The sequence below is a fragment of the Doryrhamphus excisus genome, linkage group LG12, assembly GCF_037039965.1.
Source record: "Doryrhamphus excisus strain RoL-2023G ecotype Guam linkage group LG12, RoL_Dexc_Guam_v1.1, whole genome shotgun sequence".
Lineage (NCBI taxonomy): Eukaryota > Metazoa > Chordata > Actinopteri > Syngnathiformes > Syngnathidae > Doryrhamphus > Doryrhamphus excisus.
The window spans coordinates 21,136,548-21,164,507 of NC_136368.1; the positions used below are offsets into that span (position 1 = coordinate 21,136,548).

At 43.2% G+C, this 27,960-nt stretch overlaps 2 protein-coding genes across 2 annotated transcripts in view; both read left to right on the top strand.

The window, feature by feature from the left end:
• The window catches only part of fstl1b (follistatin-like 1b), a 20,270-nt gene extending 1,086 nt beyond the window's left edge, over window positions 1-19,184 (top strand). The window contains exons 3-11 of the mRNA XM_058082635.2: window positions 14,021-14,122; window positions 14,242-14,371; window positions 15,064-15,096; window positions 15,185-15,315; window positions 15,770-15,891; window positions 16,134-16,246; window positions 16,841-16,951; window positions 17,040-17,134; window positions 18,079-19,184. Of these exons, the coding sequence (XP_057938618.2) occupies window positions 14,021-14,122; window positions 14,242-14,371; window positions 15,064-15,096; window positions 15,185-15,315; window positions 15,770-15,891; window positions 16,134-16,246; window positions 16,841-16,951; window positions 17,040-17,134; window positions 18,079-18,123 (882 nt within the window). The 3' untranslated portion in view covers window positions 18,124-19,184. The remainder of the gene's footprint in view (window positions 1-14,020; window positions 14,123-14,241; window positions 14,372-15,063; window positions 15,097-15,184; window positions 15,316-15,769; window positions 15,892-16,133; window positions 16,247-16,840; window positions 16,952-17,039; window positions 17,135-18,078) is intronic.
• Window positions 19,185-20,231: 1,047 nt separating this feature from the next.
• lrrc58b (leucine rich repeat containing 58b) lies at window positions 20,232-27,757 on the top strand. The gene is made up of 4 exons (XM_058082760.2): window positions 20,232-20,914; window positions 24,147-24,275; window positions 24,360-24,637; window positions 26,628-27,757. The coding sequence occupies exons 1-4, from the start codon at window positions 20,475-20,477 to the stop codon at window positions 26,822-26,824; spliced, it is 1,044 nt and encodes a 347-aa protein (XP_057938743.2). The 5' UTR covers window positions 20,232-20,474; the 3' UTR covers window positions 26,825-27,757.
• Window positions 27,758-27,960: the final 203 nt, after the last annotated feature.

Consider the following 27,960-nt stretch of genomic DNA (forward strand, 5'->3'; position numbering starts at 1 on the left):
GTTTAAGGAGTGTGGCAGCAATCACTGTAATCCATGCACTACTATTCAGTCCTTTTACAAAATAGAAACACATTCCGAGGTTAACACCGTGTTATAAGGCATTTAGCCCTTTTTCCCCTCCAGGGTCACCCAAAATGTCACTAAATGTTACAGAGTGTGGCACCAATCACCACTGTTAGTTGCAGTATGCATTATTATGCCGAACAAGGGAAGTTTGTAGGTAAAATGGCCGTGCTGTGTATAAAACAGTGACACATGAATAGCGGGCAGCTGTGAAAAGAAAAGAAGGAAGGGCTGAGCTTGTGTACATTTCATCAGCGCTGCTCCACCTCCACTTTACGCTTACTGTTTGGGGATGCTTGGGTGCTGCTCTAATGGTGTCCAAACAGAGCGTTTGGGTGGTCAGTCACCCAGCGTGTGTGTGTGTGTGTGTGTTCCAATAATGCTCACCTTATGTGTGTCAGACTGTGGAGAGAAGTAGTCAATTACAATAGACTGTGGTGTTTTGTTTTGTTTTGTTTTGATCGCTGGAAAATGGTGAGCTACGAGGTGTTTTCCGATTAGTTTGTCGACATTGGGAATAGGAGAGCATGCACACACAAGTGTTTGATGACCTCACAGCTGTTGAACACCTGGCTTTTTGTTGTTTGCTCCCCTGTTGACCTTGAGTCACAGTCAGAGGAAGTAAACCACATTTCTTTTGCCTTCATACTGACTGTCTGTCGTCTAATTACAGAGGAGATATAAAACATTGGCATTGTGCTATATTGAGCATAATAATGTAAGCTAGTGATACTATCTGGAGAAAACATATTCATTAAAAAAGGGGTTGATAAAAACAAAACATATACCTTGCTAGGTTGCACTGTTCCACTCTAGTCCTGTAGGTGGCATGTTACACACTAGCCACGTTTACATGAGGAGTTTTTCTCTTTCCGAATGGAATCTTTCCGAATGACCTTTCTGAAAGCAATGGTATCCATGGAAAGGAATATTCCAATCGCGTGTCTCCATGCGCCGCTATAATCAACCAGAATAGTCAATGGGGCATGCCCAGTAAAACGTAAACACCAACATCACGTGATACCGACTTCCTGGAGTTTTTCTTCCACTTGTTGGAATAACTCCGTATTGCCAGTTTTTCCTTCGTCCAGTCTTGGAATTTAGTTTGAATCAAAAACAAACTTTCCTTAGCAGTCCAGTGCCGATTGCCGGCCTCCATTTTTAAAAGTGAAGAACGTCTGGAGCTGCGTGTTACGTCATATCTCAGCATTGGCTGAAAGAACGCACCCGGGAACAGGAAAAGATAAAGTTCAATCTTGCTAATATTTGATCATGAAGCTGGGCACATGTTTTATATAGATATGTATTTTCTTTTGGAATAAAAGTGGACTTGTGAATGGCGTATAGAAGGGTTTAGATTCTGTTCCACAGATGGCGCTAATGCACACCAAAGCTGCTTGCCAACCGCCAATAAACAACAGAAGAAGAAGAAGAACGCAGTCTGACAACTTTCCGTTTGAGCGGGTACAAGATACCTCAATCGGATTGGGGAAAGGAATATTCCACCCCTGGGAATCCCATTATATGTTCATTGGGATTGGCACTTTTCTTTGGGAATGAGGTGTATACAAAGGTTACATTCTATTCATTTGAGCAAATAACCTGAATGGAATATGAATATTTAGGTCCATGTATACGTGGCTATTGTTTCCTAGCTTCCCAGGGAACTAAGGAGAAGACATCTAATCAAACATGAATGGGAAATAGTGGAAAAAACACATTAAACCCATGTACATACTGTTGCACCCCAGTCATACATATACTAGGTACCACATTAGGTAAGAAATGATGGAGCAGGTGTTTCCACCATGATAATCAAGACCCCTGGAAAGGCTATCAAACAATACCACATAGTCAAATAGAGCCACATCCTCCCAGGTGAACTGGACAATAGCGAAGGTTCTAGCTGTTTGCACATTAATTACAGACGCTAACCCGTTTCCAATGTCATGTGCAGCTGTTGCTAAGGGATGTTGAATACGTTAGCCGCAACATAACGTGATGCCAGGAGAGCTGCTCTATTTGTCCAACAGATATAACGCCGTCTTCTTCCTGAGCTTAGCAAGGCGTAGCAGCAAGCGCTTATGTAGCATGCGCTATCATGAATAACGAATCTTAATTACAGTGACATCAAAGTACGGCTATCCATATGCTCGGCATAGGAAGACTTCTATTTATGTCATCCACGCCTTCCATCGTCTGATCACGTGGCAAGCCGATGTTTGGTACAAAAGTGGTACTGATGTTTTGACTCAAGCTAGGCTCAAGAACAACAAATATGAGTAATTGTTATATGATTAATACAGTTTCACGAACTGCACTTAAAGGAAGTAGACATGTTTTGGGTCAAATTTCCACTCCAAACCAAAGTTTAATGGCTCCCGTAATGGCTCCCATAATGGCTCCCATGCCCCATCACGTTCCAATGTACTTTTGGCATAATCCTGCTAACACACAAGCAAACAAACAAAGACAGTAAAAACATTGCCTCCTTGGCGGAGGTAATAAAGCAAAGACAAACACATAGTGCAGCTCTTGGATGGCAGCCACGAATGACTCAACTTCACCCCCCCCCCCTCTCTCGCTCTCTCTGACCCTCCATTGCGTCCTCCCACCTTTGACTGTCTGCCTGCCCTCCGCGGAGAATGCACCATTGTATGCAAGCCCGATTCCTTATTCCTGCTCCTGATTTGCCAGGAATGGCTGGCTTCTGCCGGGGTTTGTCCACTGAAAAGCCACAATGTTAATGAGGCAGCATCTGTTCTCCCCAGCTAATTACCCTGATAATATATGGCCTGTTGTCTGGCCGTGGGAAGGGCCTGAACTGGCATACCAGTGAGCTGTCTTAAGGAGGTTAACAAGTCGCGGCAGAAGCCTCGCTAATGTGTGCTGGAGCTGGTGAATGTTGGTTGTCATTGGAGATATTTGGGCTGTGTAGATGATAAGCAAAATGGAGGATTTTTTTCCGAGATAATTCATTTTCAGTGCGTGCTGTAAAAAAAAAAAAAAAGTCCACAAATGATGAGAAAGTTGTACCTTTTGTTTTTTTGGTCCTTAGTTCGTGATGGGTTCACTCCATTGTGGTTTTTCAAACATATTCACCAATAAATCATGCTGTTTCGTGGTTGAATATGGCCTATTATTACTCCAAAAATATGCTTATGTAAGCAAATTGTACTTTTGTATGCCTAAATTAAGCATTTTCAAGCATACAATCATACCAGTGTTACCCGTCAGATTGTGAATGTAGTATCATAATGAGCGCTCTAAATGTGGGCGGGGCCCCCAGCAGAAGTTGCTGCTGGTTCGTTATTTAGAGCGTAATGTAGTGCTAAAACTATTTATGGTGGCCCGCTGCAAATAAACGAACGTATAGGAAACACTGATGTTTTAGACTTGGGGTGTACTAACACTAGGCCCATTGTAACATGCCGGGGCCCACCTAGCACCGAAAGCACAGTACCTTTGGCTCGTATGAGGGTATTCAGTTGCGGCAAGGTGCCGTGTGATTGCCCTGTTGTGGAAGAAGTGGTCACGATTCCATGCACAGGTATTGGAGTCATAACAACGACATACGTGTACGTAATAAAGACGTGTCATTTAATAGAGAAATTGCAGTAAAACATAGAGTAGAAGTAAGTGGGCCATGGCACAAACGCACAGTGTGAGCACAGGCCACCGGGGACGGTAGAGGAAGGCGGAACCGGCAAGACCGGCGCCGTATGAATGGCTCCCTTGGCCTAAACAGAGGATGGAGGACCGAGGAGATTCCAATTAAGGAAACCGATTGGACTTAGATTTCCGCAGAAGTCTGCAGTTGTCGTTTTGGTTATCATACCCACTACACTAAACAAAAGTGCACGCAAACATTTTGTGTTGTCAAGCTTGAAAACACTGAAACACACGACCTAAACATGGGGTCGCCAACCTTTAGCATCAAAAGCGCCATTTTGCCTCCTCTTCCAGCGAAGACAAATGGTCTGGAGCTGCTCCTGTATTTGTGTAAAGTTAATTAATTATTCATTATTCATGGTGATGGATGGCTTACTGCGGGGGGATGATGTCATTTTCGTGTCTCACTGAACAGATTGGCTCCTGCAATCAAAGTCAGAACGCGGTGTAGATGCATTCACGGACTTGCGACATGTATCGACATGGATATTTTAAACTCTTTCTGAAAATGCACATATTTTCCACTTTGGTGCGAAAAGAAAATCACAGCTCGGCGTGGGAGCCGCACCAAGGAGGCCTAAGAGCCCCACGTGGCTCCAGAGCCGCCGGTTGCCAACCCCTGGCCTAGACACTATTTATTTCCAATTCCAATGGAAAATGGCGTCGTGTGCACGGCTCGCATGAAGTGTGTCTGTGTGCCGCTCAAGATGAAAAGCAGCATCACCTTTGACAAGAGGCTTAGATAAAACCGGAGTGTGTGCCGTGTGAAATGACAACCAGCATGCCGGCGTGGTAAAGGTCCGCGCACCTACACATTCCCATCTGTTATCCCGCATCATTTGCAGTGACAAGAGTGGAGTGGTTAATTTACCTAGAAATACCAGCAATGGATCATGGGAATTGCAGTTGTCAAAGTCAAAGCGCACACGGCCGAGCGTTCCTCTTAAGGAGCTTCAGCAGGCGGGAGAACAAAGAGGACACTGCTGAAGTAGACGTTAATTCCAAAGGCTGTTCTCTCATCCAAGGTGGGCTAAAAATATCTGCCCAGGTGGAGGAAACATGGGGGGACGATGTGTCCTCTGTCTTTATCAACTCACTCTAATTACCGCAGCTCCGCATGCAGTCATGGAGCTCGGGCAGAGAGGAGGATGAGACAGATAGAGTGATGTTAAGCAGAACGTAGCCCTGCTCATGCAATTACAGCAGGGGAAGATGGGGGTGAGGTAAGACTTGGCTCGGCGTGGAGGGAGGTTTAGGTTTTCACATTCCCGTGGCATGCTCTCTTCACTCTTGGATTTGCTTAAAAGCAGTCTCCATTTAGCGAAGGATCCGGACAGGTTGGCAGGACTCTTATCATGTGCTGGAAGGCACAAACATTCACACAAAAAAAGAACGGCACTAAAGTCGAACCGCATCGGTGGTGATTCGATGTAAAATTTAAGGACTGTAAGCATGCTGGGAAGATTTTTTTTTCTTCTTGATTTCAAATATCATCCAAAGTACAACAAACCAAACATAAATCAACACAATAAAAATACCTACGTATGCACATATAAACATACACATGTTCGAAACGGAATGGGAAGAAGTCTTATCTAGTCCCACCCCCCCAAACCACCCAGATTCCAACCTCATGCCAACAAAACATTTATTATTTCTTGTCTACCAGAATGAAAAAGCGTTCTGTAATCCATGTTAAGTTGAAAACCAATCATCATCTCTATTCTTGGAGCATGAGATCGATCACTGGTCTGGACTGTTCCGTCCTCTTGTCTTCTAAGACAACCTTTTGGGATCGATGAAATGCCCAGAGAATACAATGACCTTGGTGAATAAGAATGTTCTTTTATTGTTGCGTGTACAGTATCTGTACTGTAATTCCTCGTTTATTTTGCTAATAATTGGTTCCAAACGCCTTCTGAAACCCAGCGTTTTTAGCCACCCCAAACTTCTTTCAGGGCTCACTTCCAAATGTGCAAACCTCATTATCTGAAACTTTGGCATGGTTTAAATCGACAACACAGCATTTATTTAACGACATCTATAGGTTTGTAGATTTGTGCTGCCTGGGCATTCAAGATGTAAAATTCCATTCTGTAGTTGACTTGTGAAGACATTTTAAAAACATCGTTCCCCCTTCAACCACAGCACTGAAGCAACCTTGTGAAGCTTCTCGTTTGAATCATCAAGTTAAAGAAGTCATTAACTTGTGTAATTAACCTTGCCAGGCAGCTGGATTCAATCTGCCACGTTTACTTCAAAAGATGCCTGCGTCAGATTTGAGGGATTTTGTTGAAAGTACGTTCTGATTCATGTGAAAGGAGCACTCTCCTCCCTCTCGTCTGGACAACAATGAAATGTTTTCAATTGTTCCAGGCATTTAGTGTGCTGTGATAATAGAAAACACGTGAAGAGCAACATCCCGCCCGCGTGAGTCAGTCCTCCGCATCCCAGATTCCACACAGACCACAGACGGCACTGGCGATGTGACGGAATGATCAACTGTGACATTGAACGTTCCCGGTTAGGACGTGTCCCCTTCAAGCTTGGACCACAAAGGCATACGGTCGTGTGAGCGTTGACTGTTTGAAAGTATGTGGATTAAGTGGATCGCTAGGTCGTTCCAACCCCAGTCGTGGCCTCATTATGGAGTGCAGTCATCGCTCTGGGTTCAGCCGAAGCGCCGACCCTCCCTCCTTCCCTGATGGCGGAAGATTGCAGGAACAAAAGAAGAGGGTGCTGGCGTGACTAAGGAGAGGAACAGTTTGGTAATGGAGGCCGATGGACCTGAGGACCAGGGTACACCCTTGTCCCCGCGGTTTTGATGACAAGGAAAACAAGTGGGCGGGGGGAGGTGGGGGGGGCAGTTATTGCAGTTTTGTTCCCCTTGGTGTCGACGTAACTGCTAACAGATGTGGTCCAGCCCAGTCTGTGACGTCCTCCAAGCTTTTTCTTTAGCCCGTTCCACTTTCTTCCCCTTCTTCGCCTTTACCTGACATGGGATGGAGGTCTTGGCCGAGGAGGTCTGGTCTGGTGGGTGGAGACCAAGAGGCTGCAGACGAGAGTGACATCATCCTATTTGTGGATGCATTCCTTTCACGCTGCATAATAAGAAGCAGGGTGAAGACGAAACAGGCAGATGGGTACTAACTGCTCGTTACCCCAGATGCCATTTGTTTCAGCGGGGTTAATCTGGGCCCCTGCCCACCCCCCAGCAAATGTGCAAGACCACCCGTAGAGCTCCCTCGTCTTTGCCTAAAGCCCCCATTTTGCAGAATGTACTTTTTGATGATGCTGTAACAGTATTATGTGTCCCCAGGACCCGTTTATAAGGACCAAGTACTTTAGAAGTGTCTCTGCAATGCTGTACAGTGGATGAGTGGTTAGCATGTAAGCCCCACAGTCAAGAGATTGGGAAGACCTGGGTTTGAATTGCCGTTTGGGCACCTTTGTGTGTGTGTGTGTGTGTGTGTGTGTCCCATTCCAAAAACATGCTAGGTTAATTAGCCACTCCAAATTGTCCATAGGTATGAATGTGAGTGTGAATGGTTGTTTGTCTATATGTGCTCTGGGATTGGCTGGCCACCAGTCCAGGGTGGACTCCGCCTCTCGCCCCAAGACAGCTGGGATAGGCTCCAGGATTCCTGCGATCCCAGTGAGCATAAGCGGCATAGAAAATGGATGAAGTGTGCAGTTTTTTTTTTACATGAAATAAAACTAATTAATTAATTAAATACAAACTCTGTATAATTATTTCTTATTATTCAACACCATGTCAGCCTCTGCACACACAAACTCCTCAACAAACTGTACCGCCCCTGCTTGTGGTTAAGGGAGACGTTGTCACCAGGGCAATTCCCATTGCATTATTAATGTGAGATACTTTTTATGACCCCCTTGTTGTTTACACAATTAGACATAATGTCTGTTTACGGTTCAAACAAGCCTGAAGCAAGAAGAAACGTGCTTCTCGTTCTTAATTGCATGACGTCTTTAATTGCACCATATCAGAGGGCCTCGTAAAACGCTCCCTTGCATTAACAAGCGGTAAAACACAACGCAGTGTAAACACAGCCCGAGTCGTGCACACCTATAATCCCCTTTACTTTGGTTTCACCCAATATTGTAGACGTAATAACAGAAAATAAGACATATTAGGCATAGTAAACGTGTTTATAATCTTATAAATACAGTTTTTAACATTATTAGAGCCCTCCAGACATAAAATAACAGCCCTATAATCCCCTTTACTTTGGTTTTACCCAATATTGTAGCTGTAATAACCGAAAATAAGACATATTAGGGATAGTAAACCTGTTTATAATCTTCTAAATACAGTTTTTAACATCATTAGAGCCCTCCAGACATGAAATAACAGCCCTATAGTCCCCTTTACTTTGGTTTCACCCAATATTGTAGATGTAATGACAGAAAATAAGAGAAATTAGGCAATGTAAACCTGTTTGTAATCTTCTAAATACAGTTTTTAATACTATGAGAGCCCTCTAGACATGAAATAACAGTGCTACATAGGCGCACTAGCATGCTTTGCTAAACCAAGCTAACCCCGCTAGCTTCCATTCACGCTCCATAAGAGAGGAATTTTCACTGTGTTCCAGTTCACAATTTTGACACATTATTCCAGGAGGCGTTGGGCTAGTGTTTCGGATGAGATTCCGCCACGATTGAGCCCATACAAACGTTCCTTCCCCTCACGACAAAGATTCTGTTTTATTGGCCGATTCCGCGATTCCGCGATTATCACAGAAATCATGGGGCCCTAGGTTGACTAAAAACGCTTTCAAACTGTCTAAATTCCAGCATCAAAGCAACACACACTTCCAAAAGGCTATTGCGACATCTCATAGACGTACCATACCATAATAAGGATGCTTTTGGTGTCATTATGTCCCGGACATACCCCACCAATTCCGGTCTTGGTCTTAGCAACAGCCTCATCCTCTGCTCACCTACACGAGAAATGAGCTGGGATTTGAGATGTACTGTATGGAAATGTAAAGTTAATTAGACGGAGAAGGGAGCCAACATCTAGTGGGGCTTTAATTATTGAGGGCAAATCCTACAGCTTTAACGATGCTGTGTGTAACAGATGAAAAGTCGCGTGCTTGTGATGCATTGGGATTTAGGCACAAGCTCGCATATATTTTACAGCGGGGAACTGCTTCATTTTTCTTGGGGGCTCTTGACTAAAGCCTTTCTTACTGATCCAAGTAAAGTGGCGAGGCAACGGGAAAAGGGAAAGGCAGGAATTGCCGGAGAGTGGGATACGAGCACTCTGACCTACATACTGAAGAGATTTTGGCTCAAGACGAACCCGGTCAGACCCCTACTGAGACAACAGGCCAGGAATGTAGTCCCCTTCCCTTCCAATCAACTCTTCTCTTTCTTTATTGCTGATCTTATTTTGTCCTACTGTGTCCTCTTAAAGCATTGGACACATTTTGACGTTGTTGTTGTGCATCTGTCAGTCTGAGGTGTTTCCTTTTTGGCTACTGGAGCAGCACCAGTCCATTTTTTAGCTTTTGACCCGGTTTTGAAGTTTGGAAATCAGACAGAGCTGAGTCATCGGTGATGTTGGTATTATGAGACTTTTGTGTACTGCACAACAAAACTCCTGTGCCGGTCAGCTTCTGATTTTGGAACCATTTTCCTTCTAGGAAATCGTTTTGTCACTGTACAAAAAATTGTTTAAGTAGCTTTGTAACATTCTTGGCTTTCATAGAACTATGAAGTAAGTAGCACCGTTAATATTAGTGATGGGAATTTTGGCTTTAAAGGAGCCAGTTCTTTTGACTCGACTTTGTTGACCAACAACTAGCACCAGTTAAAGAAGACCTATGTATTATGCTCATTTTTGGCCCTTTGTATTGAGTTGTGGACTCCTACAGAGCAGCTACACACAATAACCCACACAGAAAGCTTTCGACATCTTCCAGAATCTGCACCTATTCCAGCTGTATCTCCTTAGGATATCTGTTTTAATTTATTCCACCCATGGCCTGCCTTCGGGCACCCTCATTCCGCTGTGAGCTCTGCAGTCTCTATTTCCTGATCGGATTCGGAACTCAGCACATATGGCTGGATGTTAAAAGCAGCCATTTTTAAATGCTGTTTATTATCAACTATACCCTTCGCAGCTAGTTGCACAAACCGGACGTCCTGGAGGCGGGAATACATTAAAACAGACCGTACTCACGGAAACCTCAAAATCCAAAGAAATACAGCTGAATAGGTGCAGATTCTGGAAGAACTAGAAAGCTTCATGTGCCGGTTATTGTGTGAAGCTGCTCTATGGGAGTCCACAACTCAATACAAAGGGGGGGGGGGGGGGTGAGCATCATAGGTAATAATACGTGTGCTCAAATCTGAGATATGATTTCCAACAAGAAAATGTGACTTTCCAAACTGCTTGCATAGCGCAAATAGCATTTGGCAACTGAAACTGTTTTGTTTTGTTTTCACTTTAAAACATAACTGAAACATAACATTTAATAAAAAACGTACTGTTTTCAATGTGACTCCACAGTTTTGTGCACCTCTGTCCTTCTTCCATTGGATAGTTTGAGTGCACAGCTGCATTTGTACGTCATCAGTCAAAGCAGCACAATGATGGAGCTTCTGTACAAAAGGCAAAAAAGCCCCCCCCCTTTCTTTTTTTTTTTCTTCTTCATCCAATCCCATTCAGTTGCATTCAGTTGACACTCGCACCTCCAAGCTGAGCTCAGTGGTGAATCACAAGCTCTTGAGCAGAAAAATGGACGGCCTCGGGTAACGGATTGCAGACTGAAACCATGAAAGCGATTCTTTTATTGGGGGCTTCCGTTTGGCATTGGCCTGCCATCCATATATAGATCTATTTCCTCCATGCTAATGAGGCACAGGATGCTCACAGGAATTGATCCCAGTGGGCTGTGGAGTGACATCCAGGGTAAAGAGTCATTGATTGACCTTCTAACTCACCGGGGCATCACCGGGATAAACACACCTATGCACATACACATACACTATGCACAACACATCACCTCCATCTTGTCCTTAGTTAGTGCTTCTACGCTCATGATTGCCTCCTTATCATCTTAGAGGAGATTCCATGTCAATCTCAGCCGACGAACATGCGGCAGAATGACAATTCTATCAGCTTCATCTCTCCCATCTCATCTCTTCTCTTCCTCCGTTCCATCCTGTTTTATTTTGCTTTCATTAAAGCTGGTCTCGCCACGGTGCCTCTCACGGCCCTAAAAGGACAAGACGCTCGCAATAAAAAGGAAGGAAGGCAGGAAGACATATCCGACCTGAAGTACACCACGTTTGAGTGCAGACGGCAGAGACGGAGCACTGAGGCTTTTTAGAAAAATCATTCCAATCGACCAATCGTCTCAGAAGCGTTTTTATTGCCTTAGACTTCTGGCACAGGACGCAAAGGGAGAAATTGAATATCTGTATACATTAGTAATGTGCAGGGTGGGCCGTAGTGGGCCGGGGTGGGCGTGGATTCATCTTTTCGGATTTAGTGTGATTTGTTTTTAATTGGAGAGAAAAGGAATCAGCTTAACATGCAATGATCGGCGACAACTCGGCAGGGAAGGGTGGCTTGATTTTTATTTGGGAACATTCTGAAAGCGTATGCACACACTATCACTAACAACATGCTGAAGTCTACTGCTTTTGGGGCTTTTTTAGGAGTCTGTTTTCCACCATAAAAATTCACTCTTGAGCTGAAACGCCATTATGTGTTGTCATTTGGAACAAAATGTGGAAAACATTATCACTGAAAATGTATTTATTTTGTATTTTTATTTTATTTATGTACCTTTTTGGTGCGTTAGTCTTGGTCCCGTGTAGATTTTGCCCACGGCAGCAGGTAGACAAAACACGGGGAGCACAGGGCGAACACGCTAACTCCATACAGAGATGCCCCAAGTGGAGAATCGAACCTAGGTCTGCATATGTGAAAATTGTAAATAGTTCATGTTTCAGGGTGTTATATTTGTAAATACTTTTTTTATTATGTAAAACAAGCATCTTTTTGTGTTGTTTATTTTGGGGCATTTCTTAACGCGCCGTTCTTTGCAAATGACGGACGTTTTGTCGAGCTTTCCGCTGTTCTTTGAGAATCCGTAGTGTTTCCAAACATACCATTTAAACGTTAAATACAGAAACCTCCTCGCTGCTGCTGGCGTGCGAACGTCCATGTTGTTTTACTAGTAGTTGTATGTGCCTCACTGGTTCCGTCCGTATTCAATACAAAACGCCAAATAACGATGGTGCATTCATGGCGCCTGGGGAACAGCATATGGGGTGAAGTTGAACATAAATAAAACGACCCACAAACACATCGCGATGAATCTCAATTTCACCCTCAATCTCAATTTCATGCGCATCGATGTATCGATTAATATCGATTAATTTGCACAACCTCAGTTCCTACTGCTGAGTACTAAAGAACAGAAAAAGGTAGAAAGATGCCCAAAGATGAGAATCTAATCTTTCTTTTGGTAGACACTATGTCTATATAGTCCAAGAGCCCAATATTCTTTATGCCTTGAAAATCACTCAAAATCATCCAAAATGGCCGCCACCGAGAGGAACGGCTTTTGAAAAATGTTTGGGATTGAATGAGTTAATCAAGATCAACCAATGATTGTCTTAATATAGCTTTTGGTATATATGTTAGCCAGCTGTTGGTGTTTTTTTTTACTGTAACATGAAGCAAGCACATAAACGACTGAGCATTATACTGCATAATGAGCGGCAGTATGGCTGACATCAGCATCAGGGTCAATGATAATATCAGAACAAACACGGCGCTCTGCTCTCATCTCATTATGAGACTGGGCCCGGTACTCCTCGTCAATTGCCACTCGTGATCGTGCTTGTACTCGCCCTCACCATGGCAACAACCCATTGGAATTGAGCGTTCATGATGTAAATGTCAGCTTGTCTGCCGGTTGACATGGTGAGACACGGACGAACAAAAACGCCGGTGCCGTCGTCCGTGGAGCTCATGCAGAATTCATGTTGCTCTTTGGAGGATTCTCCGGTGCTTCTAAGTGTGGTGCCACAGGGGTCGCTTTGAAGATTTCGCCTAACCCAACTTTGGATTCCGGTCCGCACGACTTTTAATCAGGCGTAGGATTGAACCGCTCGCCACCACATTCTCCCAGAAGCTCCGCTTTGAGGTCACGTTTGTGTCACCATGTGACTCTCATCACTTTTATCCACCTTGTTACGTCCGGTTGTTTGTGAGCGTACCAAAGTCTCCCAAGAACCCAGACCACATACCAGACCCTGGATGTGGACCCAGCTCTCGTGCGCTCACGCACAGGACTGGCTAACTTTTTCTGCTCTCATTACATTACAGGAAACGGCGACTTTAGAGAGGGGGGGTTGGGTGGCGGAGCAAAGATTTTGCTTAGCATGGGAACAGACCCAAAGAAAAACACAAAAGCCAGATGTGGAAACACCCGTTACACTCAAATATACGCTGCGGTACACTGACGCATAAACATGGAGATAGAAGGTAATGAGGGTCATAAAGCAGGTCTGTGGATGTTTGCTGGGCTTTTGGCTGCCGGGAACAAAAGGCTGGGAGAAAGAACAAGCTCACGGTCTCTTGAACTGACAAGACTGAATCAAAATAGGATTTGGTTTGCTCATTCTGTCACGTTTACACCTCAATGTGCAGATATAATCCTGGTTCTGGCCCATCTGAGTCTACGCTTGAGCGTCTGATTCCATGTCATGTCATGTATTGCCACCTAGAGGAGGAAGGTCCAAATAACTGCATGGCTGCAACAGTATTTTTGTTTACTGCACAGATACACGACAGGTGATTTTCTTTCAGACGGCGAGTCAAGTGACATTTAAGGACATTTAAGAATCATCGGTTTTCTGTCAAATTGCAATAGTAAGGCTCTAAATGCAATATATTAAGTTCTATGTGAAGTATTTCTATAATGCCTCATATGAACTCACTAGCAAGATCTCAGTGTGCAGACCGGTCATATATCTCATCTCATATTATCTGCATACTGTATTTGTATATAAAACTGTTGATTTTGTTAATATTGTTTATATTGTTTATTTTTCTATATTGGGACAAATAAAGGCATATCTTATCTTATCTTATCTTGGTGTGATTAGAGCTGCAACAATGAATCAATGACTCAATGATGAATAAACATGTCCAAAGTGTCTGGCCAATTAGCAATGATGGGATGGATGGCTCCATCGCTGGTGAAAATACAACCTCGTTGTCTTTCAGGAGCTGCAGAGCAAGAGCAAAGTGTGCGCCAACGTTTTCTGCGGCGCCGGCCGAGAGTGCGCCGTCACCGAGAAGGGGGAGCCCAGCTGTCTGTGCATAGAGGTGAGTGAGTGAGTGAGCGAGCGAGCGGGTGAGGGACGGGCGAGCGGTCCCGCCAGCTCCAACACCAGGAAGTCATGGTTTCCACTCCCACCCACCCGCTTCCTGTGTCCCCGACATAGAGCTGTAAGCCCCACAAGAGGTCGGTGTGTGGCAGCAACGGCAAGACCTACAGGAACCACTGCGAGCTGCACCGAGACGCCTGTCTGAGCGGACTGAAGATCCAAGTGGCCCATGATGGACACTGCCAGGGTATGCATGGCTTCAAGCATCTTCTGTATTACTGTATAGTTATCATCATGTTTATATCAGAATGTTTTTCTATCTTTATGTAAACAGTAACAGTACAGTATTTTTACACAGTTGTGTTAAAGCGTGGCTTAAGTTAAGCCCGGTGGTTAGCGAGCAGACCCGGGTTCAATTCCACCCTTGGCCATCTCTCCCCCTCATTCCAAAAACATGCTAGGTTAATTAGCGACTCCAAATTGTCCATAGGTATGAATGTGAGTGTGAATGGTTGTTTGTCTATATGTGCCCTGGGATTGGCTGGCCACCCCGCCTCTCGCCCCAACACAGCTGGGATAGGCTCCAGCACCCCTGCGACCCTCGTGAGGATAAGCGGTAGAAAATGAATGAATGTTTATAGTAAGAATGTAACAAATAATTCAAGAACTTAAACGTGCCAGCAGAGGGCGCTGGTCATTGCGGTACCTTCCCATTTATTAACAGACTTTGATATTAGCATCCTATCTCACTCTTTCTAATGTCAGCGTAATGTCAGTCCTGTTGGCTTGAACGTTGATCTGGACGGGTCATGGATGCCAGTTATGTCACGCCGCCCTCTCTGCAGACCTTTAGCACATATCAGTACATCAATGCAACGCAATCAATGATCGGCATTTTTAATCTGTTAACATAAGCTTTGACTCTCTTTTCACCGGCAGAGAAGAAGAACGAGCAGGCGGCTGCCAGCCCAGGTGAGATTTGTTTTTACAACAATACAGACGGTATGAACTCCTTCAATTATTCATGTCGACCTATGGAACATCTTTTCCTCTGCCGCAGTGGTGTGCTACGCTGCAGACCGCAACGAGCTCAGGGGCCGTGTCATCCAGTGGCTGCAGACGGAGGTCATCCCGGACGGCTGGTTCACCAAGGGCTCCAACTTCTCCGACATCCTGCTCAAGTACTTTAAGGTAGGGCACCTCACACCCGGGGTGGCCTTGGGCATTGTTAGCATTTTAGCAGCCCTTCTTCTACTAAGAACAGGGCACATATAGACAAACAACCATTCACACTCACATTCATACCTATGGACAATTTGGAGTGGCTAATTAACCTAGCATGTTTTTGGCATGTGGGAGGAAACCGGAGTACCCGGAGAAAACCCACGCATGCACGGGGAGAACATGCAAACTCCACACAGAGATGGCCGAGGGTGGAATCGAACTCGGGTCTCCTAGCTGTGTGGCCTGTGTGCCTTCTTGTTAAATGATATATAATAATGATATAGAATGTGCCACAGACTAATACAACAACACTTTGGACGCCCCTGCTTCTCTCTACTCCAATATGTCTTTACAATATCCAACTTTATCAAGTGTACATATTCATCCTTAATATACCACTTTTGTGTCTTTTTTTCATCAGTCCTACGACAACGGCGATTCCACGCTGGACTCCTCTGAGCTGCTCAAGTTCATCCAACACAACGAGTCGGTGGCGACTGAGATGCAGTCCTACGCCGACCAAGAGAGCAATAAGTTGCTCAGGTTAGCGTGTTAGCGTGTTAGCGTGTTAGCGTGTGCACTCTTAGCAATTTCTTCTGTGGCAATGCTTGTGTTTACTTGTGCTCTGGTGCTATTTTAAGGAGGGTCGGTGAACCTGAGTTGCACAAGTGTAAACTATACTGGGGGGGGGGGCAGGGTCTTCCAATAGTTCCAGTTCCAGTTGTCATTGTTATGCAACGTTGTGCTGCGATTGACTGGAGTGTGTTTGCGTGTGCGCCATCCAGGAGCCTGTGTGTCGACGCCCTCATCGAGCTGTCTGACGAGAACGCAGACTGGAAGCTGAGCTTCAATGAATTCCTCAACTGCCTGAAGCCGGGATTCAACCCGCCGGAGAAGAGTGAGCCCTTAAGAAACACTTGAAGTAGTAATAAATTGTATTTCCTCAAGTACAGTTGTCCCTCGCTACATAGGGGTCATATGCTCAGAGCCAAAATATGTAGGCTAAAGGTGAACAGTCAGAATGGAGCAATGGACCGTGGGACTTCACCCCACTCAGTAAACAGCGAACACATAACCGTGTTTGTTTAGGAAACAACCAGACGCCAACAGGAAGACAGTTTGTTGCTGAAACAGTTCCTTTTCAATTCAAAAAAATTACAAATAAATAAAAAAAAAAATGACAAAATAAAAAAAACCAAACCTATATTAGGAAAGCAGGAAGTGAACAAATGTAACAGTTAGTGATTGTAAAAGTACCAGATGGAGGAGTAGGATTTAATAAGCTTTGCTTCTTCCTACTCCTTTTGGACATGTGGAACTGGGAACTGATTATGGGATGCACTCAATTGGAATCTGATGCATGTTCAAATGAAATAAAACCATTACCATTACCATTAGCATTAGCATTACCATTACCATTACCATTAGCATTGTTTGGGTAAGGCACTAGGAACTAATGTTTATCATCCACCTGTGTTTTTGTTTCATCCAGAGTGTGCCTTGGAGGATGAGACCTATGAGGACGGAGCAGAGACCCAGGTGGAGTGCAACCGCTGTGTTTGTGCATGCGGCAACTGGGTGTGCACTGCTATGACTTGCACAGGTCAGCCCCATGATAGTCTTTTTGGTATTCCCTATATACGTACGTGTGTGTGTACGTGTGTGTACGTTTCCAATGATTGTGTGTGCAGACAAGACAGCTGCTGTGGATGAGTCAACCGACGGCGGTGCGGAGATGACCGAGGAGGAGTGGAACGTCCGTGTGGCCGAGCTGAACAAACACCAGGTCAGCTTTAATCTTAAACCAACAAAGCACCCTATCCCACTTGAGGGTTCCTCACGGGAGGAACTAGAATGCCAAGGAATGTGTTTTTTCTTGTGCTCGGTCAGCAAAATGACATCTTGTGTTCGGATTTGATGGCATCAGCTTTCATGGGACACAAACATCAGTGAAATGTGATGTCAGCATATTTTGAACAGGAAAATGGTGGCGAAACACTGCATGCGTCGTCGTTATGAATCACTGTTAACTCATTCAATCCCAGACATTTCTGATGGTTTGGACCCATTTCCCAAGGCACATAAAATATTGTGTTTTTGAGCTGTGTAGACATGGTAAGATAAGATAAGATATGATATGCCTTTATTCATCCCTCAGCGGGGAAATTTGCATTACACAGTAGCAAGAGAACACACTCAGTTAAGCAGTGCAAAATACACAATATAAAACTAAACAATATAAACAACCCAAGTATTACCAAAATCAACAGTTTTACCCAGAGTTCTATACAAATACAGTATGCAGATAATATGAAATAAGATGAAATATATGACCAGTCTATACACTATGAGATCTTGCTAGTGAGTTAATATGAGGCATTATAGAAATACTTCACATAGAACTTGCACCATATACCAAAAGAATCATAAGACTCTCATCTTTCATCAGAAAAAAAGGTTTGTTTCTGCAGGAGAACATAGGTCATTTTAAGCAAAATATCAAGTCCTCAACAAAAAAAAGGCATTTTTGTGAAAAGATGATAATATATAATAAAATTCCTAATTTATTCCTAGAATATTGCAACATCATTTTGTGGAACATTCATTCATTTTCTACCGCTTATCCTCACCAGGGTCGCGGGAGGTGCTTTTTATTTGCTTTCATACAACTCCACTATTTATTTGTCTCATTTGCGCATGTGTGTGTCTTTTGTGTGCGGTCCCACACAGGAAACGGTGGAGAAAATGAAGTCCAGCAGCGCAAAGGAGGCTTAAACGACGATGCAATCACAAAGCCAGGATGCACACGACGGCCACCCTTTTCCTCCATACTTGACGTACCTTTGCAGCCTGCGTGTTGTCAATGTCGGTATCTCCAAACTGACTTTTACATCTTTCACAACTATTTCAATTATTCTTATGACACATTTTGTTGCAGTCTTAAAGTGTTTTTATGTTTGTTAGTTTCGAGGGGGCTATTACCGCAGAACCCCCTCCTCTCAGTACTGTCATATTTGATTGTATTAACTACTCCTGTACACGTCTTTACTACTTATTGTTTGCAGTTGTTTTGGCGACGGAGGCAAGGTGGACCAGCGATTCATTTTGTTGGCGCGTATGTAGGCTCATACTTGACCAATGCACTTGTTTTGTTTTTTTTGTTTTTGTTTTTGTTGTTGTTGTTCTCCCTCGTAGTCCACCCCAAAGCAACCAACGTGAGGTAACTTACTAGACATTGAGCAGCAAAAACATGTGGTCGTATGTGCACTTTGTTTTTGCCATTTTTCCTCCTTAGGGGGCTCAGATTTACCACATGGGCAAAAGTATCGCTACACCTGTCTTAATACCTTTGTCCGTACGTCTCTTCGGGGGCCGTGTCTTACTTATGTAAGACTGTGTACCCTGGAGACATCTGAACACAGAGTGGGGGAATCTAAAACCAAAGATCTCATGAAAATGTTTGACTCTTGTACGCAAATCTCCAGGTAAGGCAGTATTATTACTCTGGACCCAGCAACAACACAATACCTTAACTCTTTACAAAAAAGATGCGTTCAATGTTTATGTTTGTGTGACAGAGTGATGGTGTGTGTTTGTTTTTTTTTTTCATAGTTCAGTGTTCATTGACAATAAAAAAAAAGCAGTGCCTTAGACTTGCAAAATTCCCTGCACATTTTACCACATGACTTAGCGGGGGGAAATGAGTGTTTTGCTGACGTTAGCTAGTTGCTAAGTGGTTCATGACTCTTCCTGATAAATATGCCTTGTGGACTTCTTTACGGGCCACTACATAAAGTAAGGAATCTGTATGTAAGCCAATAAATCTTTGTACACCATCAACTGTCAATTTCAATGTGTTAGGTACCATTGTTTGCTTTAAAATGGCATTTCTGTGTAGTCAATCTGAAATGTAATACAAACATTTGAAAAAGTGGGATCCAGTTTGTGCGGTATTCCTCATGCAATGCATGGGAAGCCTTGCATACAGTCATGTAACCAAAGAGAACTGTTGCATAATGTCACCGGCACTGGGAACCTTTGGCAGGCACCTTGTGGTAATGTCTCCCAAAAATCAGGATCAGACTCAAATTTTGAATGTATTATCAGAGCCGGCTGTGTTTTTCTGTACAAGCTTGGTACAAATTGGGCACATTTCAATTACACTCAACAAGGATATAAATATGACAAAATAACACGGCCTAAGACTAGTCAAAAATATTCAAATGCTATCTTTTTTATGACGCATTTTCAGCATAAAATGGCTAAATGAATTAAAATGTTGTATTCTACACTGGCCACTAGGTGTCAGTAATGTTACTGTAATGTTCAGTGAGGTACTCGGGGTCTGGACTTGACCCCCGGAACAACAGGCTTTTGAATGATCTCACAACAGGCACAATAACCCCTCTTAAAACACGGGCTACTGTTGTACCCAGTTGACGCCACTTCCTGTCGGTCCCTCACTCGGGTCGCCGAGGGGAACAAAATTGGGTAATAGGAGTGTAAAGGTGATTATAGGGGTGTTATTTCATGCCGAGAGGACTCTAATAATGCAAATATATATATTTAGAAGTTTTCTATGATCTAACTATGAAAATATTGAATTTTAATATGGAATCACGTGTCATACCACACACATGTTTGTACATGTTTTGTACATCATGAATTCATTCTACACATAATTTTACAATTCCTTAATACAATTCAAGTAACCAAAAAAATCGGGGAGCCGAAAGAGCTCTTTTTGAGTGATCCGAGAGTCATAAAACGGCTCTCCGAAAGAGCCGGAAATCCCATCACTATTCTAAACGATCGACTGTCACTTGACAGACGGAGAAACCAATAGCGAGCGAGTAGGGCGGGTCTAGTGTAAATAATAATCCAATCACGGATTGCTCGCGCTGCATTGAAGGAGCTGTATAAAATGGGGTACGTCGCACGCGTGAAGCCTTGTAGCTGACGTATTATGGCATAAAATGGGTGGATTTTAAGAGCGGAATGCGGTTAAATGTCGTCAGAAGGAGCGAGGAGTCGTGTGTAGCGTGAAAGCCTAACGGGCGAGTCCTGAAGCGAGGTTGACTTTGTCGAAAACTTCCACGCGGACTTGACTCAGTCACTCCCCCAAAATGGAGATAGCCAGCGACTGTGTGCTCGACTACTCCCGCTTGAGCCTGAGCACTTTCACCGTGGACGGCGTCAGCGACGAGAAGAGGAGGAACACCACGCAGCTTTATCTCAACAACAACCGGCTGTGCTCGCTCCCCTCCTCGGTTACCTTTTTCTACAACCTCGAGTTGCTGGACATCAGCAACAATGGACTGTCGACACTGAGCCAGGATATCACACGCCTGGCCAAGCTGAGGACCCTCATAGCCAAGAACAACTACCTGGACGAGGTCTCTCTCCCCAAAGGCTTCGGCTCCATGCAGCTGGAGGTGGTGAATTTCAGCGGGAATCGCTTCGAAGAGATCCCGCTGCAGTGCACTAAACTACGGCGGCTGCAGTCGCTGTCACTCGGTGGGAACAGACTGAAAAGTATCCCCGCTGAGATCGAAAATCTTGTCAGGTGGGTCCCTAAACCTTATGTAACATTATATAGCTTGTGGAGCATTACATAACGTCATTATTTCCACTAATTTTATCGATATTGACTCAATGTAAACGCTTTGGTTGAGGCCTGGGCGAGAAATGTTGCGTTTATGGGTCAGCGAGGTGACTTCAATTACAGCTCGGGATTTTTCAATGTCAATGTTCACTTCTCCCGACCAACAAAAGCGGGACACATCACCATGGCAACGCGGGTCGTCGAGTTTACCCGAGAAGAGGGTCATACTTGTTAAAAGCCAATTTGTCCACGAACACTCATGGAATGATCAGCTACGTATTGGCCTGCAATAAACGAGTGATGTGTTCAGGTGCTTGGTCGTCATAAAATATTTATTAACTGTACCGCTGCTGTTTTAGGTTACATTAAAACATTCTTAACTGCCATACAGGGGTATAAAGTAAGATAACTATGAAATGCATCCCTGATCAAAATTGTATGACCAGTTGGAAAATGGCACCTTTGGATCTTAAGGTGTTTCTCAGTAGAGCTTAAAAATACAAAAAGAAGACATGAGTGAAAAACTGTAGAAGAAGCGATTTATTGTAAACAAGCATTCAGGTGGAATGGGCCCTTCATCACATGATCAAACTTTTAAAACCATAACTCAAAAAAACACAGATCCCCTAAAATAAAATAAAACGTTCAAAGGAATGAGTAGCTGCGCCATTTTTGTTAATCACCTCAAAATTTGGGTGTTTCCAGGATGCTAATGGGAATGTTGCTCCAGGTGGTGCAGATGGCTTCATAGAGGGCATCCACCGTCTGGAACCCATGTCCACTTTTGTAACCTTGTTCCAATGTTCTCACTTGGATTTAGATGAGGGGAACACGCAGGGTGGTCCAAAAGAGTGACGTTCTTCCTCTGGAAGAAGTCCTTTGTCAGGCGGGCATTGTTAACTGCAGCGTTGTACTGTTGAAAAAGCCAGTCATTACCACACAGGTGAGGGCCTTCGGTTCCCCCTGTAACATTGCCACATAGCCGGCTGCCGTTTGACACCCCTGCACATCCGGAATCTCCATCGTTGCATTGAAGGACAAAGCACCTCAGATCATGATGGATGTTGGAAGGTCCTTTTTTTTCCTCATCAAAGAACAGAACTTTCTTCCACCATTCACTGTCCCATGTTTGGTGCTCTTATGCAAATGTAAGTGATATTACTATAACAATATCAATATCAATTGTCCGGGTACTCCGGTTTCCTCCCACATTCCAAAAACATGCTAGGTTAATTGGCCACTCCAAATTGTCCATAGGTATGAGTGTGAATGGTTGTTTGTCTATATGTGCCCTGTGATTGGCTGGCCACCAGTCCAGGGTGGACCCCGCCTCTCGCCCCAAGACAGCTGGGATAGGCTCCAGCACCCCATGTGACCCTCGTGAGGACAAGCGATAGAAAATGAATGAATATTGTATTGAGATAGCCCTGGTAATTTGAACAGAAATGTAAAGACACACATGACTGCATTGTTGATGCGTGATATAGAATAGACCAACAGCAGTGTCTTAACATCACATGTCAATATTTAGCCCAAAACAGAAGTGAGCTTGTGTGTATTTTGGAGGATCACGTCTGGAAAGCAGCAGCGGTTAACAATTATTTTTTGTGGAAAGTTCAGACTGAAAAAGAAACACATAAATAGTCATGAGAGGAAGCAGACAATAACAGGATAGAAGACTGACCTGATTATGACATGTAATAAACATAATCAGATCAACCATCTTGACCTGAATATAAAACCTATTTTCCAGTTCAAGCATGCGTCGAAAGTATTACCATAAATCCTGTCGTTAACGTTGATGAAATAAAATTTCTGTTGTGGCCGCCGGAAGCATTCTGTAAGATTGAAATTCATATTATTCAAATTAATACAAAGATTATATTCCAACGCTGCATAAACAATGTCCTATCTAGTTTAACAGTAGCATGTGTCAGTGACCCAGTGTAGGGTGAATGCTCAAACCTCCACGTCTTATCAAGTTTTACTGGCGACTGCAGGAGTAAAAAGGGGGCGTCAACCAGGCCGCTCCACTTGGAATCAAGCCACTGTTGCATCAGGTCAACTCAACTTGACACAATAAAAAAAAAATATGTGAAAATGGTACGTTAGCATCCACGGCCACAGTTGCCATCCTGTAGTTTAGGACAGCATGACATTTTGTGTCAAAGTTGCCTCGTCATCAATTCCTGCAGGCGGAGAGCCTGACTGCTGACTTTCACTGACTACCTGCCCGCTGAGCCATCTCCATCTGCTGAGTGTGCAACCTTGTTATCTTGTTATCTTACACATGCAGAGATGAAGCTGTCTGTTCATTTGCCTTGAAGACTCTAGAAATACCCGCCATCGAACAGTTGGCCCTTTGACTCAAGTGTACACCCTAACGTTCTTACTATTTGGGGTTAACATGCTGGGTCAGGCAGTGGACTTCTGCTTTGATTTATCAGTGATTGTAAACAAATGTAATATCATTATAGAAATTCCACACAAGCTAGTTGCAATGCCATTGTGACGTCACACTGCCATCTAGTGGGGAAACTATTGCAGTGCATACACCCAGGCAATATGCTTAATTAATATGCTATATGTTGGATGCAAAGGAAAAATAAAACCACCCTGAAGCTAAAGTAAAAAAAAAAACTTAAAACTTAAATAACAAACAAACACATAAAAATCAAAAAAATAAATACACATATTGGGCTAATTTGTATTGTTTTTCCAGAAAAAAACAACATTTATTCATTCATTTTCTACCGCTTATCCTCACAAGGGAGTGCTGGAGCCTATCCCAGCTGTCTTGGGGCGAGAGGCGGGGTACACCCTGGACTGGTGGCCAGCCAATCACAGGGCACATATAGACAAACAACCATTCACACTCACATTCATACCTATGGACAATTTGGAGTGGCTAATTAACCTAGCATGTTTTTGGAATGTGGGAGGAAACCGGAGTACCCGGAGAAACAATGATGCCCGGAGGTGGAATCGAACTCGGGTCTCCTAGCTGTGTGGCCTGCGCGCTAACCACTCGTGCATCCCAAAAGTCATATTTTTCAAGTTAAATTATTGATAATGTGGTGGTTGAATTTTGTTCGAGAGACGCTTTAAAATGTTAATATTGAATAATTTTTTTCAAGAATATATACATATTTATGGTCAAATGATTCAGAAAGGATTCTCCTGCCTCTTCCAGCCTGGAGCTTCTGTATCTGGGTGGAAACTTCATCACGGCCATTCCTCCAGAAGTTGCCAACCTGCCTTACCTGAGCTACTTGGTGTTGTGTGACAACCGCATCCAAAGCGTACCACCACAGCTCACCAGGTAGTAAGGAATCTAACCCCCCATCAGCCAGCCAAGTCGCTGTCATCTTACACGGACTCCGTTTTTTGCCTTTGTCTTCCTCAGGCTCCACTCGCTGCGCTCCCTCAGCCTCCACAACAACCTGCTGACCTACCTGCCCAGGGAGATCCTCAGCCTGGTGCACCTGCAAGAGCTCAGCCTCCGCGGCAACCCGCTGGTGGTGCGGTTTGTCAAAGAGATGACCTACGACCCCCCCTCGCTGCTGGAGCTGGCGGGGCGCACCATTAAAAGCAGGAACATGTCCTACTCGCCACGTGACCTGCCCTCCAACCTGCTCAACTACTTGGAACTGGCCAGCAAGTGTCCCAACCCCAAATGTGCTGGTAACCACACAATCCGTTTCCTCTTCGTAGAGCCATTATTCGTCCGTTACAGCATCAAAACCTGACAAACGTACAGGCAATGTGATAAGTAACGTTTTAGCACTGTTCATTGTCATCCAAGTGTGGGAAGAATATATATTTATATTTAGATATTTATATTTAGATAATATATTTATTAGTCAAACCGCTTTAGTTGGTTTTACTGCAACACACTCCTCACATATTTTCTATATGACAAGAGTGAGCTGCAGTCTTTAAGTAATACTGCAAAGATCCTCTATGGGACAGGAGCGCATACTGCAAAAACAAACAAACAACTATCAAAGATCCTCTATGGGACAGGAGCGCATACTGCAAAAACAAACAAACAAACAACTATCAAAGATCCTCTATGGGACAGGAGCGCATACTGCAAAAACAAACAAACAACTATCAAAGATCCTCTATGGGACAGGAGCGCATACTGCAAAAACAAACAAACAACTATCAAAGATCCTCTATGAGACAGGAGCGCATACTGCAAAAACAAACAAACAACTATCAAAGATCCTCTATGGGACAGGAGCGCATACTGCAAAAACAAACAAACAACTATCAAAGATCCTCTATGGGACAGGAGCGCATACTGCAAAAACAAACAACTATCAAAGATCCTCTATGAGACAGGAGCGCATACTGCAAAAACAAACAAACAACTATCAAAGATCCTCTATGGGACAGGAGCGCATACTGCAAAAACAAACAAACAAACAACTATCAAAGATCCTCTATGGGACAGGAGCGCATACTGCAAAAACAAACAAACAACAATCAAAGATCCTCTATGGGAGGAGCGCTCAGCTGTTATGAAGCATCTGCTGCAAAAGACAACAAAAACACTAGTAAAAGATTGTCTATATGACAGGAGTGCTTTGCTGTTGTAATGCGCCGCCTGCCAAAATGCAAGTCAAAGATCTTCTATATGACAAGTGCTCTGCTGTTTGTAGGAATCCAAAATGAAAAAAAATGTTAGTCGCTTGCAAATGTTGAAGTGAACATGCCAGCGGTTGAATTAGGCCAAAGTAGAGGCTTATTTTAATAACAACGAAACAGGAAGTGGATCTTACGGCCATGTAGGAAAGTGGAACCCGCGTGAGTACTGAGCCATCGGTACCTTTATCGGCAACCATCGAGAACAATAAAAAGAGAAACCTCACGTACTGCTGATTTTAGTCGTCATGGAAACGCCACTCGCCTCCCAAGTCCTTGCTGTCTTTGTCAAAGCATTTATGACTTGACATTGAAAGGTAAGTTTTAACTTCTTTTTACACTTGTATGACATGTAGTAATGTTAAAAAGTACTTAAAACATTGCTTGCACAGTTAAGTGTTGGATACATTTATGAGAAAAAGTTGTACATTTATGAGAAAAAAGTCATATATTTACGAGAACAAATTCATAAATTTACGAGAAAACAATTTGACACATTTTTTTCTTGTAAATTTACAAGAAAAAAGTCATAAATATATGGAGAAAAGTACAAGAAAAAAGTTTACAACAAGAAAAAAGTCATAAATTTATAAGAAAGAAGTCATAAAATTATGAGAAACAAGTCATAAATTTAGGAGGAAAAAAGTAATAAATGTACACCTTTTTTCTTAGGGACCAAAGTATAAGAAAAAATTCAAATTTACAAGAAAGAAGTTGTAAAATTCTGAGAAAAAAATCATAAATTTAGGAGGGAAAAAAGTCGTAAATGTACAACTTTTTTTTTTCTTGTAAATGTACAAGAAAAAAAATAAAAAATGCAGGGAGGAAAAGTACAAGAAAAAAAGTCCTAAATGTACAAGAAAAAAGTCATACATTTAGGAGGAAAAAAGTCATTAATGTACACCTTTTTTCTTGTAAATTTAGAAAAAAAGTCATAAATGTAGGGAGGGAAAAGTAGAATAAAAAAGTTGACAACCTTCACAACAAGAAAAAATATTTGTGATCTGATGTTTCCCCGCAGGCGTGTACTTCGACTCGTGCGTACGCCAGATAAAATTTGTGGACTTCTGCGGCAAGTACCGGCTGCCCCTCATGCACTACCTTTGCTCCCCGGAGTGCACGACGTCGCCGTGCAGCTCCAACCCTCAAAGCGACGCCGAGTCGGAGGACGAGAACAGCGTGCCCGCCGACCGCCTGCAGAGGGTGCTGCTTGGCTAGAAGCGCCTGAACTCTTTAGTAATCGTGCATCTACACACACACACGCAGTATACACAGTATACACAGTATATACAGTATACAGGGAAATACTCTTTATTAGTGGCCTTCAATACTGGATGCAACCTGCAGGAAGTGGAAAGTGTTTCTCTTCAGGGATACGCTGTATGGTGCTTACACACTCGTGCAATGCGAGTACTTTACAAATCACAATGTGCAGCGGTATGAAAGCGTTTGGGCACCCCTGATCATTTTCAACATTTTCCTTTTCTAAATCCCTACTTGTTGGGATCGGCCATTTTACTTTAATATATCATTTAGCAGACCGATACAGCCATCGATGTCGACTTTGATAGGATTTACGGAAAGTGCAAAAAAGGTGCCTAAATTTGGGCACCCCAACAAAAAATGGGTGTGTTTGTCTGCTATATGACATATTTAACTGCAATTGCTGATCCAAACAAGCAGCCATTTATAATATAAAATATATTTATAAGGAGCATCTTGAGAACGACCAGGGGTGCCCAAACCTTTTCCTACCACTGCATCCTTTTAGGGATGAGTCCTGACTTAGACGTGTTAGACGTGTTAGATGTGTTAGACGTGAGAATGTTAAATGTTACAGTGGCACCCGAAGGCTGGAATAGGTTCTTACTAATGTCTTTCAAAGCACCCTAAAATGTGACAAAGATTACCAGGATTTTTTCATCATATGTGATTAAGTGCTTTTCTTTATTTTTTTTAAATCATACAAAAAGTATATCATGTTTATGTCAACTTTTTAGTAAGTGCTTTGATACAAATGATTAAAAGTGACTACATATTTAAGTAGCTTGCACTTAATACGGAAAATGTATGACTTTAATTTGTATATGATCACGATAATAATTAAAAGACTGATCTATGTAGAATCATTTGTCAATTGTTGATTCATATTCTATACAGTGAAGAAAATAAGTATTTGAACACCCTGCTATTTTGCTATTTCTCCCACTTAGAAATCATGGAGGGGTCTGAAATTTTCATCGTAGGTGCATGTCCACTGTGAGAGAGATAAACTAAAAAGAAAAATCCAGAAATCACAATGCATGATTTTTTAACAATTTATTTGTGTGATACAGCTGCAAATAAGTATTTGA